The sequence below is a fragment of the Silene latifolia genome, chromosome 11 (assembly GCF_048544455.1).
Source record: "Silene latifolia isolate original U9 population chromosome 11, ASM4854445v1, whole genome shotgun sequence".
Taxonomy (NCBI): Eukaryota; Viridiplantae; Streptophyta; class Magnoliopsida; order Caryophyllales; family Caryophyllaceae; genus Silene; species Silene latifolia.
In genome coordinates this window covers 194,963,227-194,989,444 of record NC_133536.1, presented here as the reverse complement: position 1 = coordinate 194,989,444, position 26,218 = coordinate 194,963,227, and the positions used below count along the sequence as shown (strand labels likewise).

General features: G+C 40.0%; 5 protein-coding genes and 1 long non-coding RNA gene across 6 annotated transcripts; 3 read left to right on the top strand and 3 right to left on the bottom strand.

The window, feature by feature from the left end:
• Positions 1–1,746: 1,746 nt before the first annotated feature.
• LOC141612240 (uncharacterized) lies at positions 1,747–3,142 on the top strand. Its single transcript, XR_012529029.1, has 3 exons — positions 1,747–1,869; positions 2,022–2,113; positions 3,115–3,142. It is a non-coding gene; the product is annotated as an uncharacterized LOC141612240 (long non-coding RNA).
• Positions 3,143–3,484: 342 nt separating this feature from the next.
• LOC141612239 (large ribosomal subunit protein eL39z/eL39x) lies at positions 3,485–4,456 on the bottom strand. Its single transcript, XM_074430974.1, has 3 exons — positions 4,044–4,456; positions 3,846–3,949; positions 3,485–3,736 (listed from the first exon to the last, which is right to left on the bottom strand). Exons 1-3 carry the CDS (start codon positions 4,044–4,046, stop codon positions 3,688–3,690), a joined length of 156 nt encoding a protein of 51 aa, XP_074287075.1. The 5' UTR covers positions 4,047–4,456; the 3' UTR covers positions 3,485–3,687.
• Positions 4,457–6,758: 2,302 nt separating this feature from the next.
• Positions 6,759–7,838, top strand: LOC141614558 (uncharacterized). The gene has a single exon (XM_074433302.1). The coding sequence runs from the start codon at positions 6,759–6,761 to the stop codon at positions 7,836–7,838; it is 1,080 nt and encodes a 359-aa protein (XP_074289403.1).
• Positions 7,839–11,916: 4,078 nt separating this feature from the next.
• Positions 11,917–12,587, bottom strand: LOC141612238 (large ribosomal subunit protein eL39z/eL39x-like). Its single transcript, XM_074430973.1, has 3 exons — positions 12,479–12,587; positions 12,281–12,384; positions 11,917–12,171 (listed from the first exon to the last, which is right to left on the bottom strand). Exons 1-3 carry the CDS (start codon positions 12,479–12,481, stop codon positions 12,123–12,125), a joined length of 156 nt encoding a protein of 51 aa, XP_074287074.1. The 5' UTR covers positions 12,482–12,587; the 3' UTR covers positions 11,917–12,122.
• Positions 12,588–19,535: 6,948 nt separating this feature from the next.
• LOC141614556 (uncharacterized) lies at positions 19,536–20,462 on the top strand. Its single transcript, XM_074433301.1, has one exon. The coding sequence runs from the start codon at positions 19,536–19,538 to the stop codon at positions 20,460–20,462; it is 927 nt and encodes a 308-aa protein (XP_074289402.1).
• A 3,921-nt stretch (positions 20,463–24,383) lies between these two features.
• LOC141614555 (uncharacterized) lies at positions 24,384–25,349 on the bottom strand. The gene has a single exon (XM_074433300.1). It carries the CDS (start codon positions 25,347–25,349, stop codon positions 24,384–24,386), a length of 966 nt encoding a protein of 321 aa, XP_074289401.1.
• Positions 25,350–26,218: the final 869 nt, after the last annotated feature.

Below are 26,218 nucleotides of genomic sequence, written 5' to 3'. Positions count from 1 at the left end.
TGTTTGATTACATTTTGTGAGATAATTTTTCCAAAGGATTTGCCATCCTTTATATAGCCATGTAAAATGACGTTAGATTTTAAAATCATAAAATCATTCTATGTTAAACAAATGAATTAATAATAATTCATTCGTTTCACCAAATGCTAAAGCAATTTCACGTAATGTTTAGCAAATGCATTGTCCATCATTTAACACTACCTAAATGTTACTTATACATCATTAATTTATGTACATGTAACACTTAGCAAATTGAATACCTTGTGTTAGATGTTTTAACCCAACAACTTTCATCATTTACAACATTTCTTTTCATTTTGTCCTTAGGTAAAGCTCTCAGAATTTGGATTTCCTTATCACTCCAGGTATATATTAGTTCATTTTCTATTTCATTATATTTTTAATGGTCAATACTTTATTGAATTGAATTTGTCAGCTTATTCTCGGTAGATTTGCAATATTAACAAGAATTTTGTATTTGTGACTCCTTAAAGGAAAGTAATTTGTTACTGGTTTATTTTTTTTGTAGTTAGACTTTGGTTAAGTACTAGGATGTATTATTCTGAGATCCTAAATTTTGTAAGCTGCTATGTTCAATTGTTTGGTGTGTTTTGTAGGTGGCTGCATCCTGCATGCGAGTATGTATTCATTTGAAGGCAAGTGTTAATGCATATGAAATGTTTGCTGAAATATCTTCTGCTGTAGGATATTTATTTTCTTTTACGCTTATGTGTTGCGTCGGCCATGATAAGTTAAACATGATTTTTATCGAAAATACTGAATATTGATAAGAAATTGGTCGCACATGTAGATACCACTAATCTTGCACTCCTTCCATTTCCTTGGGATAAGCTGATTACTTGGAGCAAGTGAAATAATTCAATGGGCCAAAAAACAAAAGGGAGGGAGTATGAATTTGGTAAGACTTTTTGTTAAAAATTATTTTTACATCTCCGGTTCTCGAAAAGACGATCGATTTGAAAAAAAACCTCGTCACATTTCGATCTCTTAAACACGAGTTATGATCTCTTAAAGTTTTCCGGATCAAAATTTTGGGTATATCGTGCAAAAGGGCAAACCTCAAGGGCACCACGTGCATTTTCCCAAGTTAAAAATATCAATAATAACGTAATTATAGTCTGAGATAGTCTTATATTGCAATTTGTAAGATAGTATACTTGTATAAAAAAATAACTCGTTCACTAATAATAATAAATGAATTGTTTTATACAGAGCTCGTTCCACGGTGTGAGATCGCTTTATTCTCCCAACTTGACTTTATTCGGTGTTCAAGACGCTATTTTGACCGTATTTTTCGTCATGTATTTATAATTTTTTATTGTTGAAAAAATATTTTCGGAAAGAGTGTTTGAGGACAAATCTAAATATTTAAGTTTTATGTATGTCTTAATATTTTTTTATTTTTCAATTTTTCAAGGTCAAAGTTTGATAACATTGACCCTAAAAAGTAAAATGAGAAGAATAAAAATGGATGGAGGGAGTACGTAAATACACTAACGTGTAAGATAAATCGTCTTAACGATGGTATGCTCGTGGGTACTCACTACTCAGTGTATTCATTACACCATAATTTCGAAAAAATCTATTTTAAAATAGAAAATTTCGCTTTTGTGAAATGAAACTTTAAAAAGAAATTCTATAAAAAATTGCACAAAAAAATTCTACAAAAATAGTCGAAAAAAGGACCCCGTAAAATTTTTTTCCTGAATCCGCCACTGTTGATGATATTTTGTTTATCATTGTGTTTTCCGATATGTTTGTGCTGGAATGCATTGACCTTTGTTGCTGTCTGCTACAAGAATCATGGAACCAATTACAAATCGATTAAAACTTGGTGAATTACAGTCGGTGAGATTATATGTTTCTATTTAATTGTTCCTTGATATTTGGTCTTTTAGTAATCTATTAGTCTATAGGCGTTCATACATAATGAGACGGAGATTATATGTTTCTATTTAATTGTTGCTGAAGATTGGCTGAAGTTACTGATATGTTATTAGGTAGTCTACGATCCAAATGAGAGATTGAACAATTAGCAAATCAAGTCGATAGGGAAGCTGGTCCTGCTAGGCTCACTCTTTTCTCTCCGAAGGTATATTCACTCTATTGCTACACTTTGTTGGTTATACCTCCTTTGACTCAAGCATTTGTATATCTTTTTCTATTCTTTGTGACGGGCATTTTAGTCAAAGTTATACAAATGAATGCAACGGAGGGAGTAACAATTAAGTTGGTTTTGATTGCGTTGTTTTCCTGTGTTTACTAGGGAAAAGATTCTATAGTTGTAAAATGCTAATGTTTGTGTGTTCACTACACATCCAAGTTGTCTTTTGTTTTCACATCCATCTTTCTTTACATTGATATTAAGGCTCTCTTTAAATATATATAGGGACCTTGAGGAATGCCTTCAGTAGCTTAACTTTGGGGATTTCTCGAAATCTGAGCTAAACAGCTTCAGTAGCAAGTAATTTGCCGTTTTACAAAAACCAATTGCTGATTTTCTACTATTGTAGACGTAAAATTTGCAGCATTTGTCACATCCATCTTCAGTAAAATGAAGCAAAATGCAGGGTTAGAGGAAGACATCATTTATATTAAGTATAGAAGGGTTTGGATGGTTTTTGACTACAGCACACTCAAAATGTTGGTCGCTTTTAGGCATTCCGTCTGCTCCTTTTATCACTAGGATTTATGTTCCTGATGGTGAAAAAATCCATGTTTGTTTGCCTAATTATGACTCGCTGTAACAATAGTTGGGGTCTTTTCGAAGACAAGATTTCTGTGAAACATAAATCTGTGATCTGAGCAGAGAAATTGCCTTAGTAACCTGATATGAAATCATAGGCTCCAATACTGTAATTATGCCTCACCCGAGACTCCGTGCAACCAACTCATGACTGACGATAATGTAAACATCGGTTGCTGAAATCGCTCAACCTCCAATAACAAGTAGCGAAGTAGTTCAAGCTTATTGTACCATGGTGATTTGCTTAAAATATGTGCACTCAATACTCTCTCAAGTGTGTATCACAATTCACATATATAGTTTGATATCAAGAATTTTATTTAATTTAGTTCACTTCTTCATTTCAGATCAAGTTCTAATTTCAATTGCTGAAACTGAGTCGGAGGTGCACAAATATATAGCAAACATTAGTCTAGAGACAAAAAGAATGAGCTGCCAAGGTGGATGTTATAGAGCAGTCTTCCCTTCCCCTCGTTCTGCTTCCGAAAGTTCTCAGAAATAAGAAAGGCGTATAGATATTACTGTCATCCAGTACAAGATTTTTGTCGCAAAGAACATCATGGGTATCACAGGGTGTCACACATTTGTCTAAAATTTAGAAAAAGCAAAGATGGTGCGCATCCTTAAAAAAATCTCTTTTCCGAAAAACTTATAATACTGAAGCCCGAGCATCGCCGGACCCAAAAACTAGTCTAATCAAAAGACAAACATCAACAATACTTAATAAAATAGTCGTCTGCATTCTTAAAATTACTTAAAACATGTAATCAGCTCATAAAAGCTTCGAATTACAATAAACTCCACCAAATTCATTTAAACCTGAATCGAAAGTTCAAATACTGATCCAACTAAACAAACTTAAAACCATAAAACTAATAGATAATAATAATACCAACGAATCCAACCACAGCAGAAACAGCTTAGAACCCTAGCTTGGTGCGGCGCCAATGTCTACGCTTCGCATTGTACCTGAATTCAAAATCAACAACAATAATCATCACATAAATGTATACAAAACTGCATAATATACGAATTATTAAGAACGAATAAAGTTAATTAAATTGATTAGGAAGTAAACCTGATGGTGTTATCGGTCCTCATACGAATCCAGTGGGGAATAGGACGATTCTGCCTCATCTTCTTCCCGAGCTTCTTCTTGATCATGAACGACTTATGTGACGGCTGTATAAAATCAAAGCAAAGGTTAAAATTAATTTCATTGAAGATTATGATGTATTAAAATTGAAGTTGAGAGGATGTAGAAAAGAGAAATCACCATTGTTGGAGCTTCGAAATGCGCCGCCGATTGACGAAGGATTCGGGAGAGATGTTCAATTGTGGCAAAACCCTAGAAATTTGAGGGTTTTGATGTGTGCAGATGTTTTATAGAGTTGTAGATAGGTTTATTAGAAATGTTTCAATACTTATTGGAACATCTACCCATTATACAACACTGTGAACTCAGCATTGCATTACAGCAGAGACGGGAAAAAAGTTAAAAGTTGCGTAAAAACAAAAAGAGAACTAGGATTCAAAAGGCAAAACAAGTAGAATGTGCAATACGGAATAGAGTATAGACACAGACTACAAATGTTATCAACAATACATCAAGTGATCTATTCCAAGTGCAGGAACAGCAGCAGAACAAGAATAGTTCCGTCTTGCTTGTGACGGTCACACGCTTGTGACCTCTGACAATCCCCTCCCACTTGCCCTCCCTACTTGCTCTCCCACTTGCAAGTTTGTCTCACGTCACAAGCTTAGCACATCACAAATGAGAATTTGTACTTTACGGTATTAGTTTAAGGAGGCGCAAGGCGCAACGAGGCGATGAGGGGTCAAAGCGATGAGGCGCAAGGCGCAAAGCGAATGCGCACGCCTTTTGAACGCGAGGCGCATCTTTTTTTGTATGAGCCTCTAAATTAATTCTACACACTAAGCACAACTAAAAACATAGATTCACATCATAAATGTATTAAAGGGAAGAAAATTACGTTCGATATCACATATCATTCGTTAAATTAAGCGTTAAACACTTGTACCTAATTAACCGTTATATCCAAAACAGCACATAAAGGCAAACTACTCTAGAAGTTAAAAACTGAAAAGATAAGAGAGCAATTAAGATTACAAGCAGCGGCAGCAGGAAAGGAAGTCGGTAGAGGAATTAACAAGTATATAAGCAAGGAGAGAAGAAGAGGAGGAAGTGAAATTATAAGAAAGAAAACATGAAAGGAAACAGTTGCTTAATAACAGCAGTCAAAGCGTGTTTCATAACTTACTTGTCGACATGCAAAGCACAAAAGTTTTTCTAGGGTTTCTCTCCTAGGGTTCGGTCTAGGTCTAGGGTTAGGTCTTGGTTTTCTCCTCGTGTTTTGAGGCTTCTCTCGCGGTTTACGTGAGCGTTGCAGCGTCGTGCCTTGATTGTCGTGTCGGTTGTTGTGTCGTGTTTAGTCTAGTTGTGTCGTTTGCACTGGTCTTTAGGGTTTGCTTGGTTCGATGGCGACATCGAAGGACAAAGGGAAGGGAATTATGACGGCTGAGGATCGAAGGACTGGAAGCACTTTCATATGGGATGAAGGAACGGAGGAGGAAGAGGAAAAGGGACAACTTATGCTAGTTGGTCGTATTTGGGCCCAAAAGTCGATCAATGTGAAGGCGGCTATTGAGACAATGATCAAATTGTGGAATCCATTGAAGCCTATTATTGGAAATGTCATTGATGCCAAGGAGAAATTGTTCGTCTTTCGGTTTGGGACTATGCGGGACAAGGAGAGAGTGCTTGAGAACCAACCATGGCACTTTGATAAATTCGTATGGTGTTTCAATGAACCAACGACGACGGGTAAGTTAACTGACATTCCCCTTTTTCATATACCATTATGGGCAAGGGTTTACGACTTACCAATTTCGGGAAGGAAGAATGAGGGTAATGTAAGAAGGATAGGAGCGATGTTGGGGACATACATAAATATGGAGGTTGGGCCAAATCCAGAGATGGATAGGGCGATTAGAATTAGGATCTTACATGATGTTCGTGTGCCATTGAAGAAAATGATTTCTATTGTGATGCCAAATGGGAATGAGGCGTTCTTTGACGTAAAATATGAGAGGTTGCCGACCTTTTGCTATGGATGTGGGAGACTAGGGCATGGAGAAAAAGACTGTGAGGAGGGGCCTTATGATGAAGAGGATCTACAATTTGGTGAATGGGTAAGGGCATCCCCATGGAAAATTACGAAGACAGTGAAGGAGGGAAATGGGAGAGCTGCTAGGGCTTTAAATCCGGTGTTCGACGAGGTGCGTAGGAGGGATGAAGAAGCTGATGTGGCGAAGATTATAGACAAACTTCAACATATTGCGGTGAGCTTGAAGATGAGTAGGAAGAAAGCTGAAGGGAAGGGGAACTCGGAGGTGGGTGAGGGAGCCCCTGTGACGGGAAAGGGGGGAAATGAAAAGGCTGCTGGGGGACAAGTGCAAGGGAGGGAAGAGGAGGCTGGGATGGACAATGTTGGGGAGAATGGGTTAGGAGATGTGGAGCTAATGGAGGTGGGGAGCACTAGGGATGTTGAGCAGCTTGCTCAAGCTGATCAGAGGGACATGGGGGGACTGCTAGTCGGGGAAGGTACGGGTGTGCAGGGTGTGAAGAGTGGAGGACAGGGAGTTATGAGAACGTGGGTTAGAAAGGTAGGGGAGGAAAGTGGTGGGAGGACAAGGGAGAAGTTGGTCACGGTAGGAGGGAAGAGGGGTAGAGAGAACGAGGAGGCTGAGGTGGAGGGAGGGAAGAAGTCGAAAATTTCAAACGACGGGGCGTCATTATACCCGAGGCGGAGGTTGAGGGAGCTCAACCCCGCCGGCCCAATGAGTATCCTCGTCTTAAGCTCGCCGGGGATTGGGCCACCCCGATGCAGTTGGTGCGCTCCGTCATTTGTTGAGACGGGAGGCCCCGGCCATGGTGTTTCTTTGCGAGACGAAACTCAGTGGTCGTGAGATGCGGACTGTTCGCGCGAAGTTTGATAGTTACTTTGGGATGGAGGTTGATAGTGTGGGCAGGTCCGGAGGGCTCGCATTTTGGTGGAATAAGGAGATTAAATGTGAATTTGTTTCTTCCTCGGTTCACCATATGGATTTCATTATTAGGGAGGAGAATGGGGATTGGCGGGTCACTGGTTTCTATGGATGGCCTATGGTTGCGGATCGTCATCTTTCTTGGGAGCTTTTAAGGGTGTTGGGGAGACAGAGCACGTTACCATGGATGTGTATTGGGGATTACAACGAAATTCTATACGCTAATGAGATGAGAGGGGGGCAACGAGCTCAGTGGCAAATGAACAATTTTAGGGAAGCTGCGGATGAGTGTGGTTTGGTCGATGTTCGTTATGAGGGATATGCTTTCACATGGGATAATGGGCAAGCGGGGGATGATAACAGACAAAGTAGGATTGATCGTGCCATGGGCAATAATGATTGGATGGAGAAGTTTCCTTATGCGCGGCTTAGACATTTAGAGCGGGAGTGGTCGGATCATTCGCCTTTGAAGTTGATCTTAGACAGGCGGGAGAGTGTTGGGCAGCAGTCGAAGAGGTTTAGGTTCGAGCAAATTTGGGTCGGGGCTGAGGGGTGCGAGGATGCGGTGGTGAGGGGTTTTGAGCGTGGGGGAATGGATCTTGTGGAGGCGTTGAACGAGAGTGCTGCGGAGTTACAGGCCTGGAAACGTGTAAGCATCGGCAAAATTGTGAAGTCTATAGCGTCGAAGAGGAGCCAAATTGCGAGACTTAATGAGGGTGGTCGGTCTATTGAGGAGGTGCGTAGGAGGCGGAAATTGGTGAAGGAAGTTGCTGATTTGTGTCGGCAGGAGGAGCAGTTTTGGAGGCAAAGATCACGGGCATTGTGGCTTAAAGATGGGGATAAGAACACGAGTTTCTTCCACAAACAAGCGGGCAAACGAAAGGCGAAGAATTTCATTAGTAAAGCGGTGGATGATGAGGAGTGGTACGAAATGGGGATGAAGTGTCTCAAGAGTTGCGACGAGCTACTTCACCGAGCTCTTTACGGCTTCACCTCGGCGTGATTTTGATGGGATTTTTGAGGGCTTGGAGGGGCGGGTAACGGAGGAAATGAATCTACGGTGTCGCGAAGTTATAGCGAAGAGGACGTGATCGAAGCCCTAAATCGATGCACCCCTCAAGGCTCCGGACCGGATGGTATGAATTGTCTCTTCTATCGACATATTGGCATGTGGTGGGACCGTTAGTTACGAGTACGGTGTTGAGCGTCTTGAATGGAGCACCAATGCCGTCCGCTCTTAACCATACTCATATTGTTTTGATCCCAAAGAAGAAGGCGCCCGACAAAATTCGTGATTTCAGGCCGATTAGTTTATGCAATGTGGTGTATAAGTTGATTGCGAAAATTCTTGCTAACCGGCTCAAATTATTTTTAAATGATATTGTGTCGGAGAATCAAAGTGCTTTTACACCGGGACGGCTTATCACGGATAATGTGATGATCGCTTTTGAGATGTTTCATTTTATGAAGAATTCGAGACATAAGGAGGGGCATATGGCGGTTAAGTTAGACATGGCAAAGGCATATGATCGGGTCGAATGGGATTTCTTGGAGCAGCTGTTTCGGGTTATGGGGTTCCATGAAGGATGGGTGGGGAGAGTAATGACATGTGTTACGACGGTCTCTTCAGCTGTCCTTATAAATGGTAATGTGAAGGAGGTTTTCCAGCCAGCACGCGGGTTGAGACAAGGTGACCCACTATCCCCATATTTATTTATCTTATGTGCGGAGGCCTTGTCTAATTTGATGCGTAGAGCGGTCGTGGCGGGATCACTTCATGGGTTGCGGGTTGCAAAGACGGGCCCGGTTATCTCGCATTTATTATTTTTTCGATGATAGCATTTTCTTCGTTAAAGCGAGTGAGGATGAGGCGGCAAAGAGGTAAGGAATATTTTGGAGCGCTATGAAGTGGCTTCGGGCGGAAGGTCAATTTGGATAAGACGACGTTTCCTTTAGCCGTGGGGTCTCGGAGGAGAGGAAGAATAGCATTGCCGTGAGATTGGGTGTCCGTGTTGTGGAGGAACAAGAACGTTACCTTGGTTTACCAACTGTTGTGGGAAGGTCGAAGAAGCCAATCACGGATATTGTTCGCAATAAGCTCTATAAACGTTTGCAAGGGTGGCGTGGGAAAATATTGTCTAAGGCGGGTAAGGAGGTTCTTATAAAGGCGGTTGCCAATTCACTCCCTACCTATGTGATGAGTGTGTTTAAAATCCCTGCTTCTTTTTGCGATGATCTTAGAGCGATTGTGTCGAGGTTTTGGTGGGGTCAAGAGGAGGGTAAGAAGAAGAAGATCTCATGGGTGTCATGGAAACGCATGTGTACACCGAAATGCATGGGGGTATGGGTTTAGGGATTTCAATGCTTCGAACGGGGCTCGTTGGGGAAGCAAGCTTGGCGGTTGTTGATGGAACCGAGAGGGCTTGTGGGCTCGGGTTATGCGTGGTAAGTATTATGGAGAGGGTGGTTTCTGGTGCGGGGTGTGGCAATAACCCGAGCTATACGTGGCGCGGGATTTTAGGAGCTCGGGATGTGGTGATGCGAGGCTTGCGTCGGTGTATTGGTAATGGGCAAGGTACTATGGTGTGGAGGGATGCGTGGATAGGAGGCACTCGGGATCGGGAAGGTCCTTTCACCGCGGCTTGAAGGAAGGGAGGAGATGAGGGTGGCGGAGGCGATGACGGATGATGGGAGGGCTTGGAATATGGAAAAATTGGAGGAGTGTTTGTTGCCTTTTGAGCAGGAGCGAGTTTCTAACATCCGGTTGGGTCGGCAGGGGTATGAGGATTCGTGGTTTTGGAGCTTGGAAAGGGATGGCGAGTACACGGTTCGTTCGGCTTATAAGCTGCTCGTAGGGGAGGATGTGGAGACTATGGAGACCTCGGACTGGGAGAAGAGCAAATGGCTTTGGAATAATTTGTGGAAGGTCCAAGTGTGGCCCCGGATCAAGCTATTCTTTTGGCAATTGTGCAACGACGCTCTAGCTACAAAGGTAAACTTACATAATCGAGTCGGTCATGATGATGTCTTGTGTCCGTTGTGTCAGTGTCATGTCGAGTCGGGTCTTCATTTGTTTCGGGATTGTGGGGTAACAAGGGGTGTGTGGGAGGAGGTAGAGCTTTGGGTGAAGAGGGACGGGGAGCTAGCACGGTGCGAGATTGGGTGGAGGGGTGTTGGCGTGAGTTAGGGAAGAGGGAGTACGGGTTTATGATGGTAGTCTGTTGGGCGGTATGGGAGGCGAGGAATAGGGTTGTTTTTGAGGGAGGACGGGTTGAGGTGGCTGAGGTGGTGAAAAGAATACATCGAGTCGTGGAGGAGATAGAAGGGGAGTTGATGGTGCGGACTACGAGGAGTGGTGGGCAGCAGCTGGTTGAGGGGATGTCGGGGGGCGGCTGGAAAGGTCCTGATACGGGATGGGTGAAGCTTAATGTCGACGCGGGAGTGAAGGATGGCGTGGGTGTGGGCATTGGAGCTGTATGCCGTGACAGTGAAGGGAAGGTGCTTTAGGGCATGGCGCATAGTCGGAGGGAAGTGTGGGAGGTACATGTGGCGGAAGCTGTTGCAATCTTGGAAGGACTAGAGCTCGCGGTGGAGAAGGGTCATGACCGGATCGTGGTGGAAAGTGACTGCTCGCAAGTGATCGAAGCTTTGAGACAACGCAAGAAGGGCCGTAGTTTGTTTACTTTTATTATTAACGATATTTTACGTTTGTGTATTTCTTTCATTTCTGTTTCTTGGTCTTTTACGAGTAGGCGGAACAATGCGGTGGCTCATGAGTTAGCACATGTAGCGCCGGTAGGGTCTGGTAGAATTGTTTGGGTCGATAAGCTACCTGAGCTTGTTGATCGGCTTATTAATTCGAATTAATGCATGTACCCAGTTGGGTTTCAAAAAAAAAAAAAAATAACAGCAGTCAAAGCAAGAGAATTTTAAAAAAAATGTGAAGAAGAAGAAGAGTAACTTGCAATAGAAAGTTGAAAGAAGTAAACGGCAGATCAGGTTGTACTTCTAAAAAAATAGGGTTAAAAGAGTGTTATTTTGTAATAAAATAAAACTTTATTAAAAAGGAGTTAGGGTCATGTGCTTGACATGTGACTATTTATGAAACAAAGCTTGTTGAGCCTAGGGCATCACCTTGAGGCGCTCGCCTTTTAGGGCCTTTTGAACACAGACTCGCCTAGTTGTTGTAATGCCCTAGCATCATCACCTACCCTCGCCTCGCGCCTAGGCGCGCTTTTTTAAACTAAGGGTATAGAAATGTTAATTCAGTAAGCAAGACTACAATGAAATGATACCCGACAGCCAGTCCATTTTCAGAAATGTTTTTAAGTAGTGCTGGAACATTTTTCCACATACAAACACTTCCAAACTCAAGATGAAAACAGAGAGATACCTAAATTCACTTAACAGTTACCCCTTTCACAAGTGTATTAAAAATTAATTTATTAAACTGTATTACCTCGCTCCTTGCACCAACCCAAATACAAAGCCTTTTTCTTCACTAGTTCACTTCAACATAGCTGAGTAACAATTATCCCAATTCAAGCAAGCACTCACTAATAACACACAGATGGGAACTTGGGATGTAAATATGTAATTGAATGAAATCAATTATTTTAAGCAAAAAAATTGACTTGACAATTAACATGGTCCGCCTATTCAAATAAATGAACATTCATCCACTAAACCAGTAGTAATTTTCAATATAACCATACTCTGAAAACCTATCTCAGAAATACTTTGCTTCAAACACAGTTAAAAAAATGTTCAGTGCTTAAAATAAAAGAGAATTTAGGGCACCTGAGACTAGCACAACTCAATTAACAATTAAAAAAATCTTCTCTCTATAATGTAAAACTAAATCAAACAATAGCAAGTTCTACCCTAAAGTGCTACTACACACAATCAAACATTCATGTCTCGTCACATTCATTAACCGTGGGTAACCTGTAACCGCAATCATCGACCCATCACAACTACCATCTCTAAAGAACGAGTGAGGTCAAACAATGGAAACAGATCAGAGATTAGAATACTATTTCAATGACAAACATTTATAATTAAACGACAAACATCAACAATACACAAATAAAGTAGTCGTTTGCATTATGAAAATTACTTAAAATCATGAGTTCAGCTCATAAAAGCTTCGAATTACAATAAACTCCACCAAAATCATTAAAACCCGAATCGAAAGTTCAAATACTGATCCAACTAAACAAACTTACAACCATAAAACTACTAGATAATAATAATACCATCGAATCCAAACCACAGCAGAAACAGCTTAGAACCCTAGCTTGGTGCGGCGCCAATGTCTACGCTTCGCATTGTACCTGAATTCAAACACAACAATAATCATCACATAAATGTATACAAAACTGCATAATATACGAATTATTAAGAATGAATAAAGTTAATTAAATTGATTATTAGGAAGTAAACCTGATGGTGTTATCGGTCCTCATACGAATCCAGTGGGGAATAGGACGATTCTGCCTCATCTTCTTCGCGAGCTTCTTCTTGATCATGAACGACTTGTGTGACGGCTGTATAAAATCAAAGCATAGGTTAAAATTAATTTCATGAAAGATTATGATGTATTAAAATTGAAGTTGAGAGGATGTAGAAAAGAGAAATCACCATTGTTGGAGCTTGGAAATGCGCCGCCGATTGACGAAGGATTCGGGAGAGATGTTGAATTGTGGCAAAACCCTAGAAATTTGAGGGTTTTGATGTGTGGATATGTTTTATAGAGTTGTGGATAGGTTTTAGTAAGGCCCAAGTAGTTTAAATGTGTGGATTATATATTTTTGGGTTGTGGGAAATTATTAGCCCAATATTTGTTGTGATGACATGAAACCTAGAGGTGGCTAATTGTACCGGTCAGCCTCACCGGCTTCGTGGCTTGATGTTCACCTGACCCGGAACTCGGCCTTAGACCTCGATTAACTAGTTTGATTCTCGGGCTGGTTTAATGTTCTTCATCTCGAACCCTAATCGTAATGATCCATCAATTAATGATTTGTCCATGACATCTGATATGATTTGCCCATGACCTGTGATATAACGATGCCTGTAATGTTTTTTTTGTTTTGTTTATAAACCGAATGTTCACTTGATTATAGAAGAATGTTTTACTTTTCTTTTTTTTTTTTGTGATTAAAGCATAAATAAATAAATCATGTTGAAGGACATTATGTATGATATGAAGCATAAACTAAATTTCTATGACACTAATTTTACAACCAATAGTTCAATATTCTACAAATGTTGTCGTGACACTTGACTCGTTGTTTAGGGTCAAAGCGGGTTCGGATGGAAAACAAGTTACTTAAGTTAGTTTTGAGTTGGTTTTGGAGTTCGGAAGAGTTTTTGACAGCTCTAAAAGTCTAGATATAACTAAAGATAAAAGACAATTAGACACTATTCATTTCTTGTTTCGCTATTAATTTTTGGGAAAGGGAAACAAATTGGACTTGTTATTCACGTATACGGTTTTCGTTCTAATCAATTACTTACTATTAATGGTTTATGGTTATAATACCTCCTACCATCACAAATATTAAAGATTTGCCCAACTTTCTCTCTCTAAAATCAAAATCCTCTCTAAAAACCCCCAAAAGAAAGCCCTCTTTTTTATTGTACCACCGCCGCTGCCACCCTTACATCTTCTACCCTATATCTCACTGTCTATCGCCGGAGAAGAGGCTATCAGGCTTTGACTGCGCTCATCTCCGACGAATCACCATTACCTTATCTGATTAATTCATTATACCAATTTTTCTTTTGTCGATGGGATCGAGTGCTTCCTCTCGTCTTCCTACAAGATTCTGAGCTGCATGTCGTTCTCCGCAATTTGATGTTGTCCTGATTGTGGTCGCTTGTTGTCTATGGTCATCGTCTTTTTTGTCTCATATTTTTCCGCCTGGTATGTCCGGTCTGTCTTGAGTCGTCAATCACTAAGATGGGTGGTTTGTGTTGGTGGTTGTTCTTTATGGTTGGCTTTGCATGCATCTAACCCTTTGTAATACCCGGAAAATATATATTTTACTTGATAGTTTAGAATATTATAATAATGATATTTAGTTAAGATATTTATAATTTTAGATAAGGTTAATTGTTGTCGTATTTATCTAATAGTAGGATTTATGCAAGTTTACATTTCTTAATAATTAAGAAAGAAGAAGCAAAAATGGTCTTGAGCACTAAGTGATTAGCCGACATATATTTGGCTATAAAAGCATGGCATTCAAGGTTGAAAAAAAAAAGAGGGGGCGGGGGGGTGGGGGGCGACGAGAAAATTACATAATCCATATGTTTTCCTTACTTCGTCTATCTCTACTAATCTGTATATCGGTATGATTTCAGGACCCTTCGTCGATATAAGTAATTGTTTACATTTGAATAAGATATTAGAAATAATCGGTTATATTAATTTATTTGTTAATTTCATCTTATGATTTTTATACCGTCCCATGTTATATTTATGTTTTATATGTCATAGTGGTTGTCATGTTTGCACCGTGGTTATATGGCATAATTGGCCAATTATAACATTCGGGATACGATTATTGGTTTGAGATGACATTATTTGGAAAACCGAAACTGTGTACACATTAGAAGTGTTGGCTCCATATAAATTAAAGGGGCAACGTTGGTATCAGAGACGTTAGCTCCAAGAGCATTGACTCCATATAAACTATAAGAGGGCGTTGACTCCATGTTAAAAAGGAGCGTTGGCCCATAAGAAATACGTAATGTCTATTTTCTTCAGTAATGGTATACCGACATTAGTGTCATATGAATATATATCATGTTGGTATGATAGTCATATGATGTTTTTGGGATACCAGATTGATCCCTGACAGGGAATACTATATTTTGGTAGGTTATTTTATTGGGTGATATATAGTAATAAGGTGAATTATGATTGAATAAAGGATATGACATAAGCCGGTGGAGGGAACTGGAGTTATACTCAACCTGTGGTTGGCTGATTCCGTTACTCTCACTCTTTTTCAGGTACAAGTATCCTGGAAGGCCAAGTGTGGGGAATTTCATGTAGAAGATAATACTTATAAGATGTATAGTTTATAATTATAGAGTTTTAATTTTAGTCTTATAAGTGTATTTATTTTATTGTAAAAGCCTTGTATTCTCCGAAGGGGGATACGGCGGTGACGCCCTATATTTCCGCTAATGTCTTTTGTTAATAAAAAGAGCTATTTTGAACTCCCTGCTTGTTTTTTGGGGCGTTACACCCTTTGACTTTCCCGTCCCTCCGTTCCCTTGTCATGTCACCATTGGTCAGAATTCCAACCTAGTGGTGATCCCCGCATTGCCACCACCGCTTGTTTGGCTTCCTTGTTCTTGGTTTGTCTGTATGTGTCGATGAGTACAGCCCATTCTGGTTGCGGTGATGTTATACTATGTGATCGTATTTTGGGTCATATTTGGTGATCCTCTCATTCCCCCCATCAATCGGTCCTTTTTACTTTATTACTAGTGTTTGTCCGTGTCATCTTTTAGCTTGGTCTTGTTGCATGTGAGGCGGTGGTTCTGGGAGGTGTCGTTTGGTGAAACGAGTATTTTTTTCGGTCTTGCATGTCCCCTTGAGTGTTGGTTTGTTTGGGTTCGGTCGAGCTTTGACGATAGGTCCTTTTTCAGTTCATTTGGTTGTTGGGTGCGTCTTTTGTAGCTGTTGTTTTTTTTTCTTGTTATAGTTGTTTGGAAGGCGGTTCTCATCCCTCCTCTGTTCTTCTTGGTTTTTAATTGGTCTTCTGCGTTAATCAGTACGAAGATGGCGTGTCTGGTTGTGTCGATATGAGGTGGTCCGTGGTTTTGGGTGTGTCGGTTGCGGTGATCTCCTCCAATTTCAATGCCTTCGTTTAGCTTTATTTCCGTCATGTTTTTACAAATAATTCCTTTATGGGAGACTCTCCAATAGAATTAGTTATGTTATATGGAATAATGGCCTTTCAATGGTGTTGTTGGTAGTAATTGGTGTAAGGTTGGCCGGGGACCTTTTTTTTGCCTTTCTTATCACCTTACTTGCTTCCTTGGGTTGTTGGTCTTTGGACTATTTGGGCCGATCACCACGGTGTAGGAGATTCTTCTCAATTAAAGACAAGCTGCTTCAACTTGCTCTTCCTCCTTTCTTTATTTCTACACTCTTGTGGCGTAAGTGCACCTAGCTCGTCTCGTTGGCTTATGGAAGTTGATAGTATTGCTGATGATTTGGCCTTCCTACCTCATCTTACCAGCTTTGCATCAGTCGTTTCTTTTGTCATGAGACGGTGTTAGTTTTATTAGATTTATGGTTTACTTTTCTCTTAGATATTGAATGTAATATTATTAGGATTGTTCATGCTATACCTATGTCTAAGACTTAAGCGAGCAACCTTTTTCACTCTCACAAGAAAAAAAAACTCGTACCATGACAAGGCAAGACTAGTGAGAGTAAACAAATGATACAAACTAGTGTAGATCCCGCACACGTGTGGCATATATAGAGATTTTATTTTTAGTTATTATTTGTATTTTGAATTGACTCATGAGTAATTTATCATACGCCTCACTTTTCGATATGAGAAAAAAAATTGAACTATGAACTAATCAAGAAGATTAAAGTTATTAAATGTATATTTACTGGAAAAAAATCTATTTTTTCTTTACCATAAAACTAATGATTACAATTTATAATTTTTCTCAATTTATTTTAATAATCTTTCTTTTTTACGAAACTAATAATATCCGTGTTAGGTCATTCTCTAATACTAATAATAACAACAATAAAAACTTAGAAATTTATAGTTTATAAAATTATAGCAAATTTATCTTAGTTTAATTAAAAGATTGTAATTTAGATTTTAATGAAAATATTATTATTTGATTAAAAGATTATATTTTGATGAAATGATAATAATGTAATGAATAAGTCTTTTCGTTTCCTTATTTAACTTGATGCTTTTGGAGGGAGAATCTTGGAGAATTTTATTCTCTTATATTATATAAGGGGATGAGATAATTTAATTATAGCAATGATTGATGATTCATCCAGTTTACATTATATTTTTTATTTTATTTTTTGAGCCTGCAGATTTGGCCCATAGTGTGCTTGGTAGAATGTAAAATTAAAGGCCCAAATAGAAGATAATATAGTTAGGCGGGAAAAAACGTAGAACGACTTATTCATTTAGTAAATAGGGGATGAAGAATTGGACTTTGGAAATCAAGAGCTATACATTTGCATACCAAAGTTACCTATAATAATCGTTGGGTGTATTGTTGATAATTAAAAGTTAGGACCGTATGGTAGTATGTTGTTGATAGATGGTAAGACTCACATGTCCTCACATGGAAAAGTATGGTGTGCATACCACAAAACGCAACTAATACAAGAATAACAATCATCCAAGGCCAAACAAATGAAAAATTTAATGTTCATAGAACTATACATAAACAAATAAACAATCATATTGTCTTTCACTATAATTATTTAATGCATATTCCAAGATATGGAGGTCATTGAATTAGAAGACCAGTACAAAGTATTTTGGCTTTTATATACTGTATAACAAAGTAGCATCTATGAGACACCAAACTTTTCTTTTTGATTGATGTGTCCAAGCTTCAAATAAAGTATATTTTGATGATATTCGCAACTTATTCCAAGGCGTGCACCCTTAGCTTAGATGGACAATCATGGAGTTTGCTTTGTCATTTGTGTTTGTAGGAAATGTAGAATTAGGGGTGTCAACGACCTGATCTAAGCTCCACGAGCCGACTCGTATATTTATAGCCCTATGCAGAATACATTAACGTCATTCTAAGCATTAGGAAGTGTGGTCTCAATTTTGAAATCTCTCCCATCATTAATTTTCTTATTTGCTCTATACTCCGCGATAAATTATTTCTCTTATATATGTGGAATTCTCGATTTAAGACTTTTTCTTAATTTCTAATATATTATTTTAAATTTGTAAAAATATAAATGTTTTTTTCGAAACTCATACTTGAGCCTTCAACAATAATCTAATGTCACCGGGTTTCATAAACATAAGTTGATGCACTAAAAAATTTCATTCACGACATGCACAATTTATCAAGAAGAAATATATCACGGGTAGACCTGTACTCGGGCCGGGCTAGAGCCGGGTCGGGCTGGCTAGGGAGTGGGCTGGGCTCTCGTGTTCAAACCCGGGCCAGGCCAGGGGAAGGGACGTGCTTGGTCGAGCCGGGCCGGGCTGAGATATGCTTGACCCGGGCCAGGACCAGAGGCGGGCTAAGGGCGGGACGGGTTGGCGGGCCTTACCATTTTATTTTTTTATTTTTTATTTTTGCTAAAATGGCGGGCCAAGGCCGGGCCGAACTGGAATTTCAGGACCCGGACCAGGCCAGGGTTAACGGCGGGCTAAGGCCGAGCCGGACCGGGTTACATAAAATAACGGGCTAGGGCGGGCCGGGCCGAGCCGAGTCGGCCCGTGCTGATGGTCAGCTCTAATCACGGGTAAGAGTCCGTATACATGGATTATTATTGAAAATGTATACCCGTGACCAATAAAACACAAGTTGAAATTGTAACCTTACCTAGAGACAGTTAGGTAACCTTGTGTAATGCTTATCATATGTCATTATGTAAACAAGCCCTTCATTATGTGGCTATCCTTACACTTGTTAAAAAGTATTGAAAAATGCATACATCATTCAAATTGATTTGGCAACACACATGGCCAAATAGCCTGAGACTGTCTTCAGTGATCAACATTTTCACATGAGGAGCTACATTACGTAATCCATGATTGTGTATTATTGGTTTGACCGTCCTCTTTTGTTTGGATCACTTCTGACATTTTTGACTCCTTTGAGATTGCTTTGTTTTCACTTGCTATGATTCCATGGAGATTGTCCTGTCCTGCTCCTACAAATTCAAGGTTTCTTAACCTATACAATCGCAATACGAAGCAACTATTCATGACTTGGTACTCATAACCTGAGTTTAAATTCTGTCAACATTATATTCGCATTAGTGACAACTTTTGCAAAATGTCACTTTTGATAAATAACATACTACTACTATACAATATCACTAGTTTGTTACGCGAAATGTCATAGACAGTAATGTTTTGTAATAGGAAAATGAGATAATAATAACAGAGTCGGTGATCTCCGCAGAACCGTTGCTCTCATATCATCAAAGAGCCGTTGGAAATATGACTGTTGCACAATCTCTGCTCAATATTTCTATACATGGAAAATATAATCATTTTCCATATATTATTTCCTCTGTGTATATTCCTGTCTTAGCTTGATTCTTTTGTATAAATAGGATGATATATCTCTTGTATTTGTACGTTGGTCAATATCAATAAGATCTTTCCTATTCATTCTCAATATCAATTCTATCATGGTATCAGAGCCAGTGTGACCGAAGGTCACAGGTTCAAATCCTGACAACCTCAAAACTCCTCAAAAATTCGAAGTGGAAACCCAGCACTTGGTACGGGGGAGCCGGTGCACAACTAACCACTCTTCAAGCCCAACGGGCATTTGAGTGAGAGTGCGTAATAGGAATAATTATAATAGTTGGGCCTCAACCATCACCTTAAGGTTTTGGTTGAGTTGGTTCATCTATCATGGTTATAGGTTTTAATCGATCCTAAACCTTCGAACACGCCGTCAATCTTAATCGTCTCAAATGGCGACCGATTCTGCAAATTCGATTCCTGAATCCAAGAATACCGCTTCTTTCTCGATTGTTCCGGTCGAAAATCCCGGAGCACGAATCACACAAACATTGCTCAATGGCAAAAACTACGACGAATGGTGCCGTACCCTCCGTCTCGCTCTCCTTGCAAAAGGAAAACTCGATTATGTTGATGGCACCATCTCCAAACCCGATCCCTCTGATTCCGATTACAAGTCTTGGCGCTCTGCTAATGCCTTGGTTTGTATGTGGATTTACAATTCCATAGAACCGGACCTCCGAACATCGATCAGCCTGCCGGAGGAAGCCACGCAGTTGCTACTCCACATCAAGCACCGTTTCATCCTGGTAAATGATGCTCAAATATTTCAATTAGAAAGTGATATTATTGCTTGTAAACAGGGACCAACTGAGACAATTATGTCTTACTTTGGCCGCATCAAAAAATTATGGGACGATCTATTAGAAAGCGATGCCTTGCCGACATGCGACTGCAACCCATGCTCCTGTAATCTGAAAGCACACTTGGACATCCGTCGGGATAAGAAACGGGTACGCTCTTTCCTCATGGGTCTCGATGCTAGGTATGGTGTTCTTCGTTCTCATATTTTAGGCACCGATCCTCTACCGTCTTTGAATCAAATTTATAGTCGTCTTCAACATGAAGAAGGTATGCGTAACACTCTTCAAAATTCGAACCCCATTCCCCAACCCGAACCCATGATCTATGCGGTGACTACCACACCCTATGGCTATCAAAATTCAGGGGGGACTAGTGTAAACAGGGGACAAACGAATGCAGGGGGGTTCCTTGACCCCTGCTCCGAACCCGGTTCCTGTAAAACAGACTTGCCTTACGTGCAAGAGACCCGAGCACTCATTCAAAAGCTGCTTTCAGGTCACAGGAAATTTTCCTGATTGGTGGGGGACGAGACCTCGTGACCGTATCATCCTTCCCCCCGATGCCACTGACCTCTGTCAAGCTATTTATATACCGGACGAAAAACATAAATCCAAAAGACAGGCTGCTCCTCGTGCTCATATGGTTACTCAAACTCCGTCGTCATCCTCGACTGCTCCAACTTTTGATCATATTGATGTCAATAACCTCAATCCAGAGGAACTTGCTATACTATATAAATTACTAAGGTCTCACAAATCAGCCGCTCCCGAACAACTAAACGGTAATGTTCCTATTATTTCTTGGATAATTGACACGGGGGCATCCCACCACATGTCGAGGTGCCTATCACATTTCACTAATTTACGACCTATATCTCCTCTTTCGGTGGGATTACCGAATGGAGATCAAACTCGGGCCACTAATTGCGGGGATATCGTCTTATCCCCCCGTCTTGTTTTAAAAAATGCCTTGTTTGCAGCCAATCTCAATTGCCACTTAATCTCTGTCTCTAGCCTTCTTCTCGATGATAGCCTAATAATTCAATTTTCTCAAAAATTGTGTTTAATACATGACCGTTCCTCGAGGAGGGTGATTGGTGCAGGTAAACAGCGCGAGGGATTATACTACTTGCACGAAGTCCAAAGCCATGAGGCCAAAAGATTTATGGTGAGCTCCGTCGATCAAAACGAACTATGGCATCGGAGGTTGGGGCATCCTTCTTCCGAAATAAATCATTTTCTTTCTATTTCAAATTATGACTCTCGTTCTATTTCTTTATTTCATAGTAAAACATGTGAAATTTGCCTTCGTGCAAAACAAACTCGAACTCCTTTTCCTTTAAGTACTAATAAGGCTTTAGCTATTTTTGATTTAATCCATTGTGACCTTTGGGGTCCCTATTCTGAAAACGGGTCATGTGGGTCTACCTATTTTCTTACCATTGTGGATGACTTTTCCCGATCAACTTGGGTCTATTTATTGCGACATAAAAGCGACACTCGTTAAAAAATATTAAATTTTTTTGCTATGATTGAGCGTCAATTTAACAAAAAAAATTAAATACTTACGCACGGACAACGGCTCCGAATTTTCGTGTTTGTCATCCTTTTTTAATGAAAATGGGGTCCTCTTTCAAACATCCAATGTTGACACCCCACAGCAAAATGGGCGAGTTGAACGGAAACACAGACATATTTTAAATGTGGCTCGCGCTCTTCTTTTTCAAGCTTGCCTACCCGTCTTATTTTGGGGGGAGTGTGTTTTAACAGCCGTTTATCTAATTAATCGAACCCCCTCCAAACTCCTTAGTGGTAAAACCCCATACGAACTCTTATTTAACAAACCTCCTCCCATGGATCAACTTCGCATTTTTAGTTGTCTTTGTTACGTAAAAACTATAAATCGAAGTCGTGACAAATTCGCCCCTCGCAGCCGTAAATGCATATTCATCGGCTATCCTTTTGGAAAAAAAGGTTGGCGCCTCTACGACCTCGACACAGGAACCTATTTTGATTCCCGCGATGTTGTATTTGTGGAGGACAATTTCCCATACCAAAACCTTAACTTTCACGACAATGATACAACCACTCCTTTTCTTGATGATCTTATAAGTGACGACAACGCCATCCTTGTTCCCCATCCCACCACCAAACCCACACCCGACCCCACCACAGCCTCCACTTCCACCCCGGCCACTACCGAGACTACCTCCACGACTCCTCCCGACACTCCACTCAACGAGCAGCCCACAACCGAGTCACAACCTGATCTCGAAGCCATGGGTCGTGGCCATCGCACGAAGTTCCCGAATTCGACCCTTAAAGACTTCGTTGTCAAAACTACGCGTCCCTCGACGCATGCTATTACCGCATAAAGCACCTCCTCAGGTACACATTTCCCTATCTCGGACTATATTAATTGCAATAAGTTTTCTCCAAACCATCAAGTTTTCTTGACGGTCGTGACTAAAAATCACGAGCCTCGTAGTTTTAATGAAGCTATGCAGGACGAACAATGGAAAAAGGCTATGAAACTCGAGATAGAAGCTCTCGAAAGGAACAATACTTGGACTCTCGAGGATTTACCACCCAATAAGAAACCCATTGGCTCTAAATGGGTGTACAAAATCAAATACAATGCTGACGGTAGTATTGAACGTTATAAAGCTCGCTTGGTCGTCATGGGCAACCGACAGGTTGAAGGCATTGATTACAATGAGACTTTTGCACCTACCGTGAAACTAGTCACGGTTCACACCTTACTTGCCATCGTTGCCGCAAAGAAATGGACTTTCCATCAAATGGATGTCCATAACGCCTTTCTTCACGGGGACTTAGACGAGAAAGTATATATGCGCCCTCCTCCGGGCTTCAATACCTCCACCAACGGCAAAGTATGTTGCCTACACAAATCTTTATACGGGCTCAAACAGGCCCCACGGTGCTGGTACGCTAAGTTGGCCGCTGCCCTCACCAACTATGGGTTCAAACATTGCCCGTATTATCACTCGCTATTCTCGTTATCTATCAACCAAACGGAAGTTCATGTCCTCGTTTACGTCGACGACCTCGTCATTTGCGGTAATGACCTTACCACGATTACTAAATTTAAGCATTATTTGTCTACATGTTTCCATATGAAGGACCTTGGGAATCTCAAGTATTTCCTTGGCCTCGAAATAGCCCGAAATTCTACGAGCCTATTTGTCTCCCAACGAAAATACACACTCGACATAATTAGTGACACGGGTCTTCTTGGGTCACGGCCACAGAGCGTCCCTATGGAACCCAACCATCAATTGGGCCTATCCACTGCCCCGCTGCTCAAAGACCCACAACCGTATCGAAGATTGGTTGGCCGTCTCGTTTATCTCACAATCACTCGGCCTGAGCTATCCTATTCGGTCCATACTTTGGCCCAATTTATGCATGCTCCTAACACCGATCATTGGAAAGCCGGACTACAAGTGGTACGGTATCTAAAAAATTCATCGGGTCAAGGTCTCCTGTTTAAATCGGACTCTGATTTATCGCTTAATGCCTATTGCGATTCCGACTATGCCACCTGCCCAACTACTCGACGGTCTCTTACGGGGTACCTAGTTTATCTAGGATTGTCACCTATTTCTTGGAAAACGAAAAAACAGACGACGGTCTCGTATCCTCGACAGAAGCCGAATATAAGGCCATGGCATACACTACTTGCGAACTCAAATGGCTCAAAGGTCTTATCTCCTTCCTCGGCATATCACAAACGAAGCCAATTAGTCTCATGTGCGACAATCAATCCGCCCTCCACATTGCAAAAAATCCCGTCTTTCATGCTCGCACCAAACATATAGAGGTTGACTATCATTTTGTGCGCGACGAAATAAAAAAGGGTGTTCTTCTTACAAGCTATATCCACACCAAAAACCAACGCGCCGATATTCTCACCAAAGCCCTCGGACGTGCCTCTTTTGAAGATCTTTTATCCAAGTTGGGCGTTACCGACCTCCACGCACCAACTTGAGGGGGGGTAATAACAGAGTCGGTGATCTCCGCAGAACCGTTGCTCTCATATCATCAAAGAGCCGTTGGAAATATGACTGTTGCACAATCTCTGCTCAATATTTCTATACATGGAAATATAATCATTTTCCATATATTATTTCCTCTGTGTATATTCCTGTCTTAGCTTGATTCTTTTATATAAATAGGATGATATATCTCTTGTATTTGTACGTTGGTCAATATCAATAAGATCTTTCCTATTCATTCTCAATATCAATTCTATTAGATAATACTAAACCGATTTTAGTAATTTCATCTGTAAAAATTATGCTTCCATTACATAGACCTATAACATAAGCATTGTCTATGTGAGGGGATGATACAAAACTGTGTACCATTACATGTGCACCTTATATTATCGCTAATTTTTGTGAATCACCATCTTTAATTCTGTATGCATCTAATTGCATAAATACAAATATCATTCTTGATGTGTGGCCTAGCATTGTCTTGTTGTATGTAAATATGCTTGCTAAGACCTTCTGGCCAAACACTCTTAATTGCTGGAATTACTTGATGAATTAGACAATCCTTGACTACTTGTTTTGTGATGGACTCAATAGGCTTAGTTTCTAATGTACCCCTTGGCCTATTTCTGCTTGACCTAGCTGCTGGAACTTGATTAGTAAATGGAAACATGCCTATTTTACCATCAAATATGCATTCACCATCTTCACCATAAATAGGTCTGCTGACTGCACACATGAACATCACTTTTGTGATGAATCTCTTTGATTGACAGCTTCTATGAGGCAGCTCCTCCCCCTCAACTACGTAAACTGTTTCATTGTCTTCCGTAATATAGAACCACTTCTCATCCATGTGTATTACGTTGCTCATTTCATTAAACATTATTTCAGTCACTGGAACATTATTAAGATCTAAGAACTCTTCAAGAACTTGTTTAACAACCAATGACTTTAATGAATAAAGTAGCCTTTGATCCTTGTGTAACTCACTGAGTTTAGGATGTAATGGGCTTGAATGACGTTTAAGTAAACCTTCTTTCACCCATGAATGGACCGTTCCAACTGAAACTCCACAATTTTCAGAAACTCTGATCATTGTGTCCCTTAGTGATTTATCAAGTGATTTGATATGCTCAATGTTTGGTAAAATCCTTTTTCTGTTTTTGTTGCCTATTCTACCACTCTTGACATCTAATTTTTCACCTACTAACCTTGGTTTTTTTGCAAGTCTCCATATGTTTGATATGGTCCTTACACTCACATTGAATCTGTTTGCTGCCTCTTTGATTGCACCACGATCAAGCTGCCCGTCATTTGATTTTTGAAGCAAGTAGATGGCGACTTCAGTTCTCGTTTCTTCAGACATGCACTTGAACCCCATTGATGCTCTGAAGATAATTTAGGAAACTTGTGTAATTTAATGGTAGTGGACTGTAATTTATTGGTCTGTAAATAATTTTAGAAAGTTTTTTTTTGTTGTGTTGCTAATGAATGAGGGAATATGTAATTTAATGTGAGGATGATTGTAATTTATGCATAAAACTAACCTAGTTGGTGGGTTCCAACAGCTTGACTGGACAGAAAATGGTGGGAAATTAAGTGTTTGGTGGGGTTTTTGAAGTTTTGTAATTTTGGGGGGAAAATTAGTGTTTGTTTAACACACTAATACTTAGACAAATTCTGATTCCATAAAGTAAATGGAACAACTCCATTTGTACTTATATTCATTTTTTAATTTACCCTTAAAACTTGTGCTTTTTGCCAATAGGTAGAGTGGAGTTGAATGGAGGAAGTATATGCTCTTGTATGAATATTCCTGAATTTTTACTAATACCGATTATGTCACTTAGCTTCATTCATATTTCAAGATTGAAGAAAGAATGATACAAAGTATTATTTTTATTCTGACATTTAATTAAATCCTTCGCTCATAAATGACCCTCCTTTATACGATTATGAATATCATGCTTTCTTCAATAAAAGCTTCCCGTAACAAACGTATTTCCTCCGTCTCAATTATTTGTTTACCTTTACTTAAAATATTTTTATAATAAAATTACAGAGTAAAAGATAAACAGGTAACTGAGACAGAAAGTGTAACCTGTAATCTTGCCAAATTAGTTGTTGCGAGTGTCAATTGAATTAAGTTTCAAAAGCTTGATGATAGTATGTATACTCACTAATTAACATAGTAACATTGCTAACCAAATGTGTTTGGTGTGGTGGTTGCTCACCTCATCCCTTAACCAT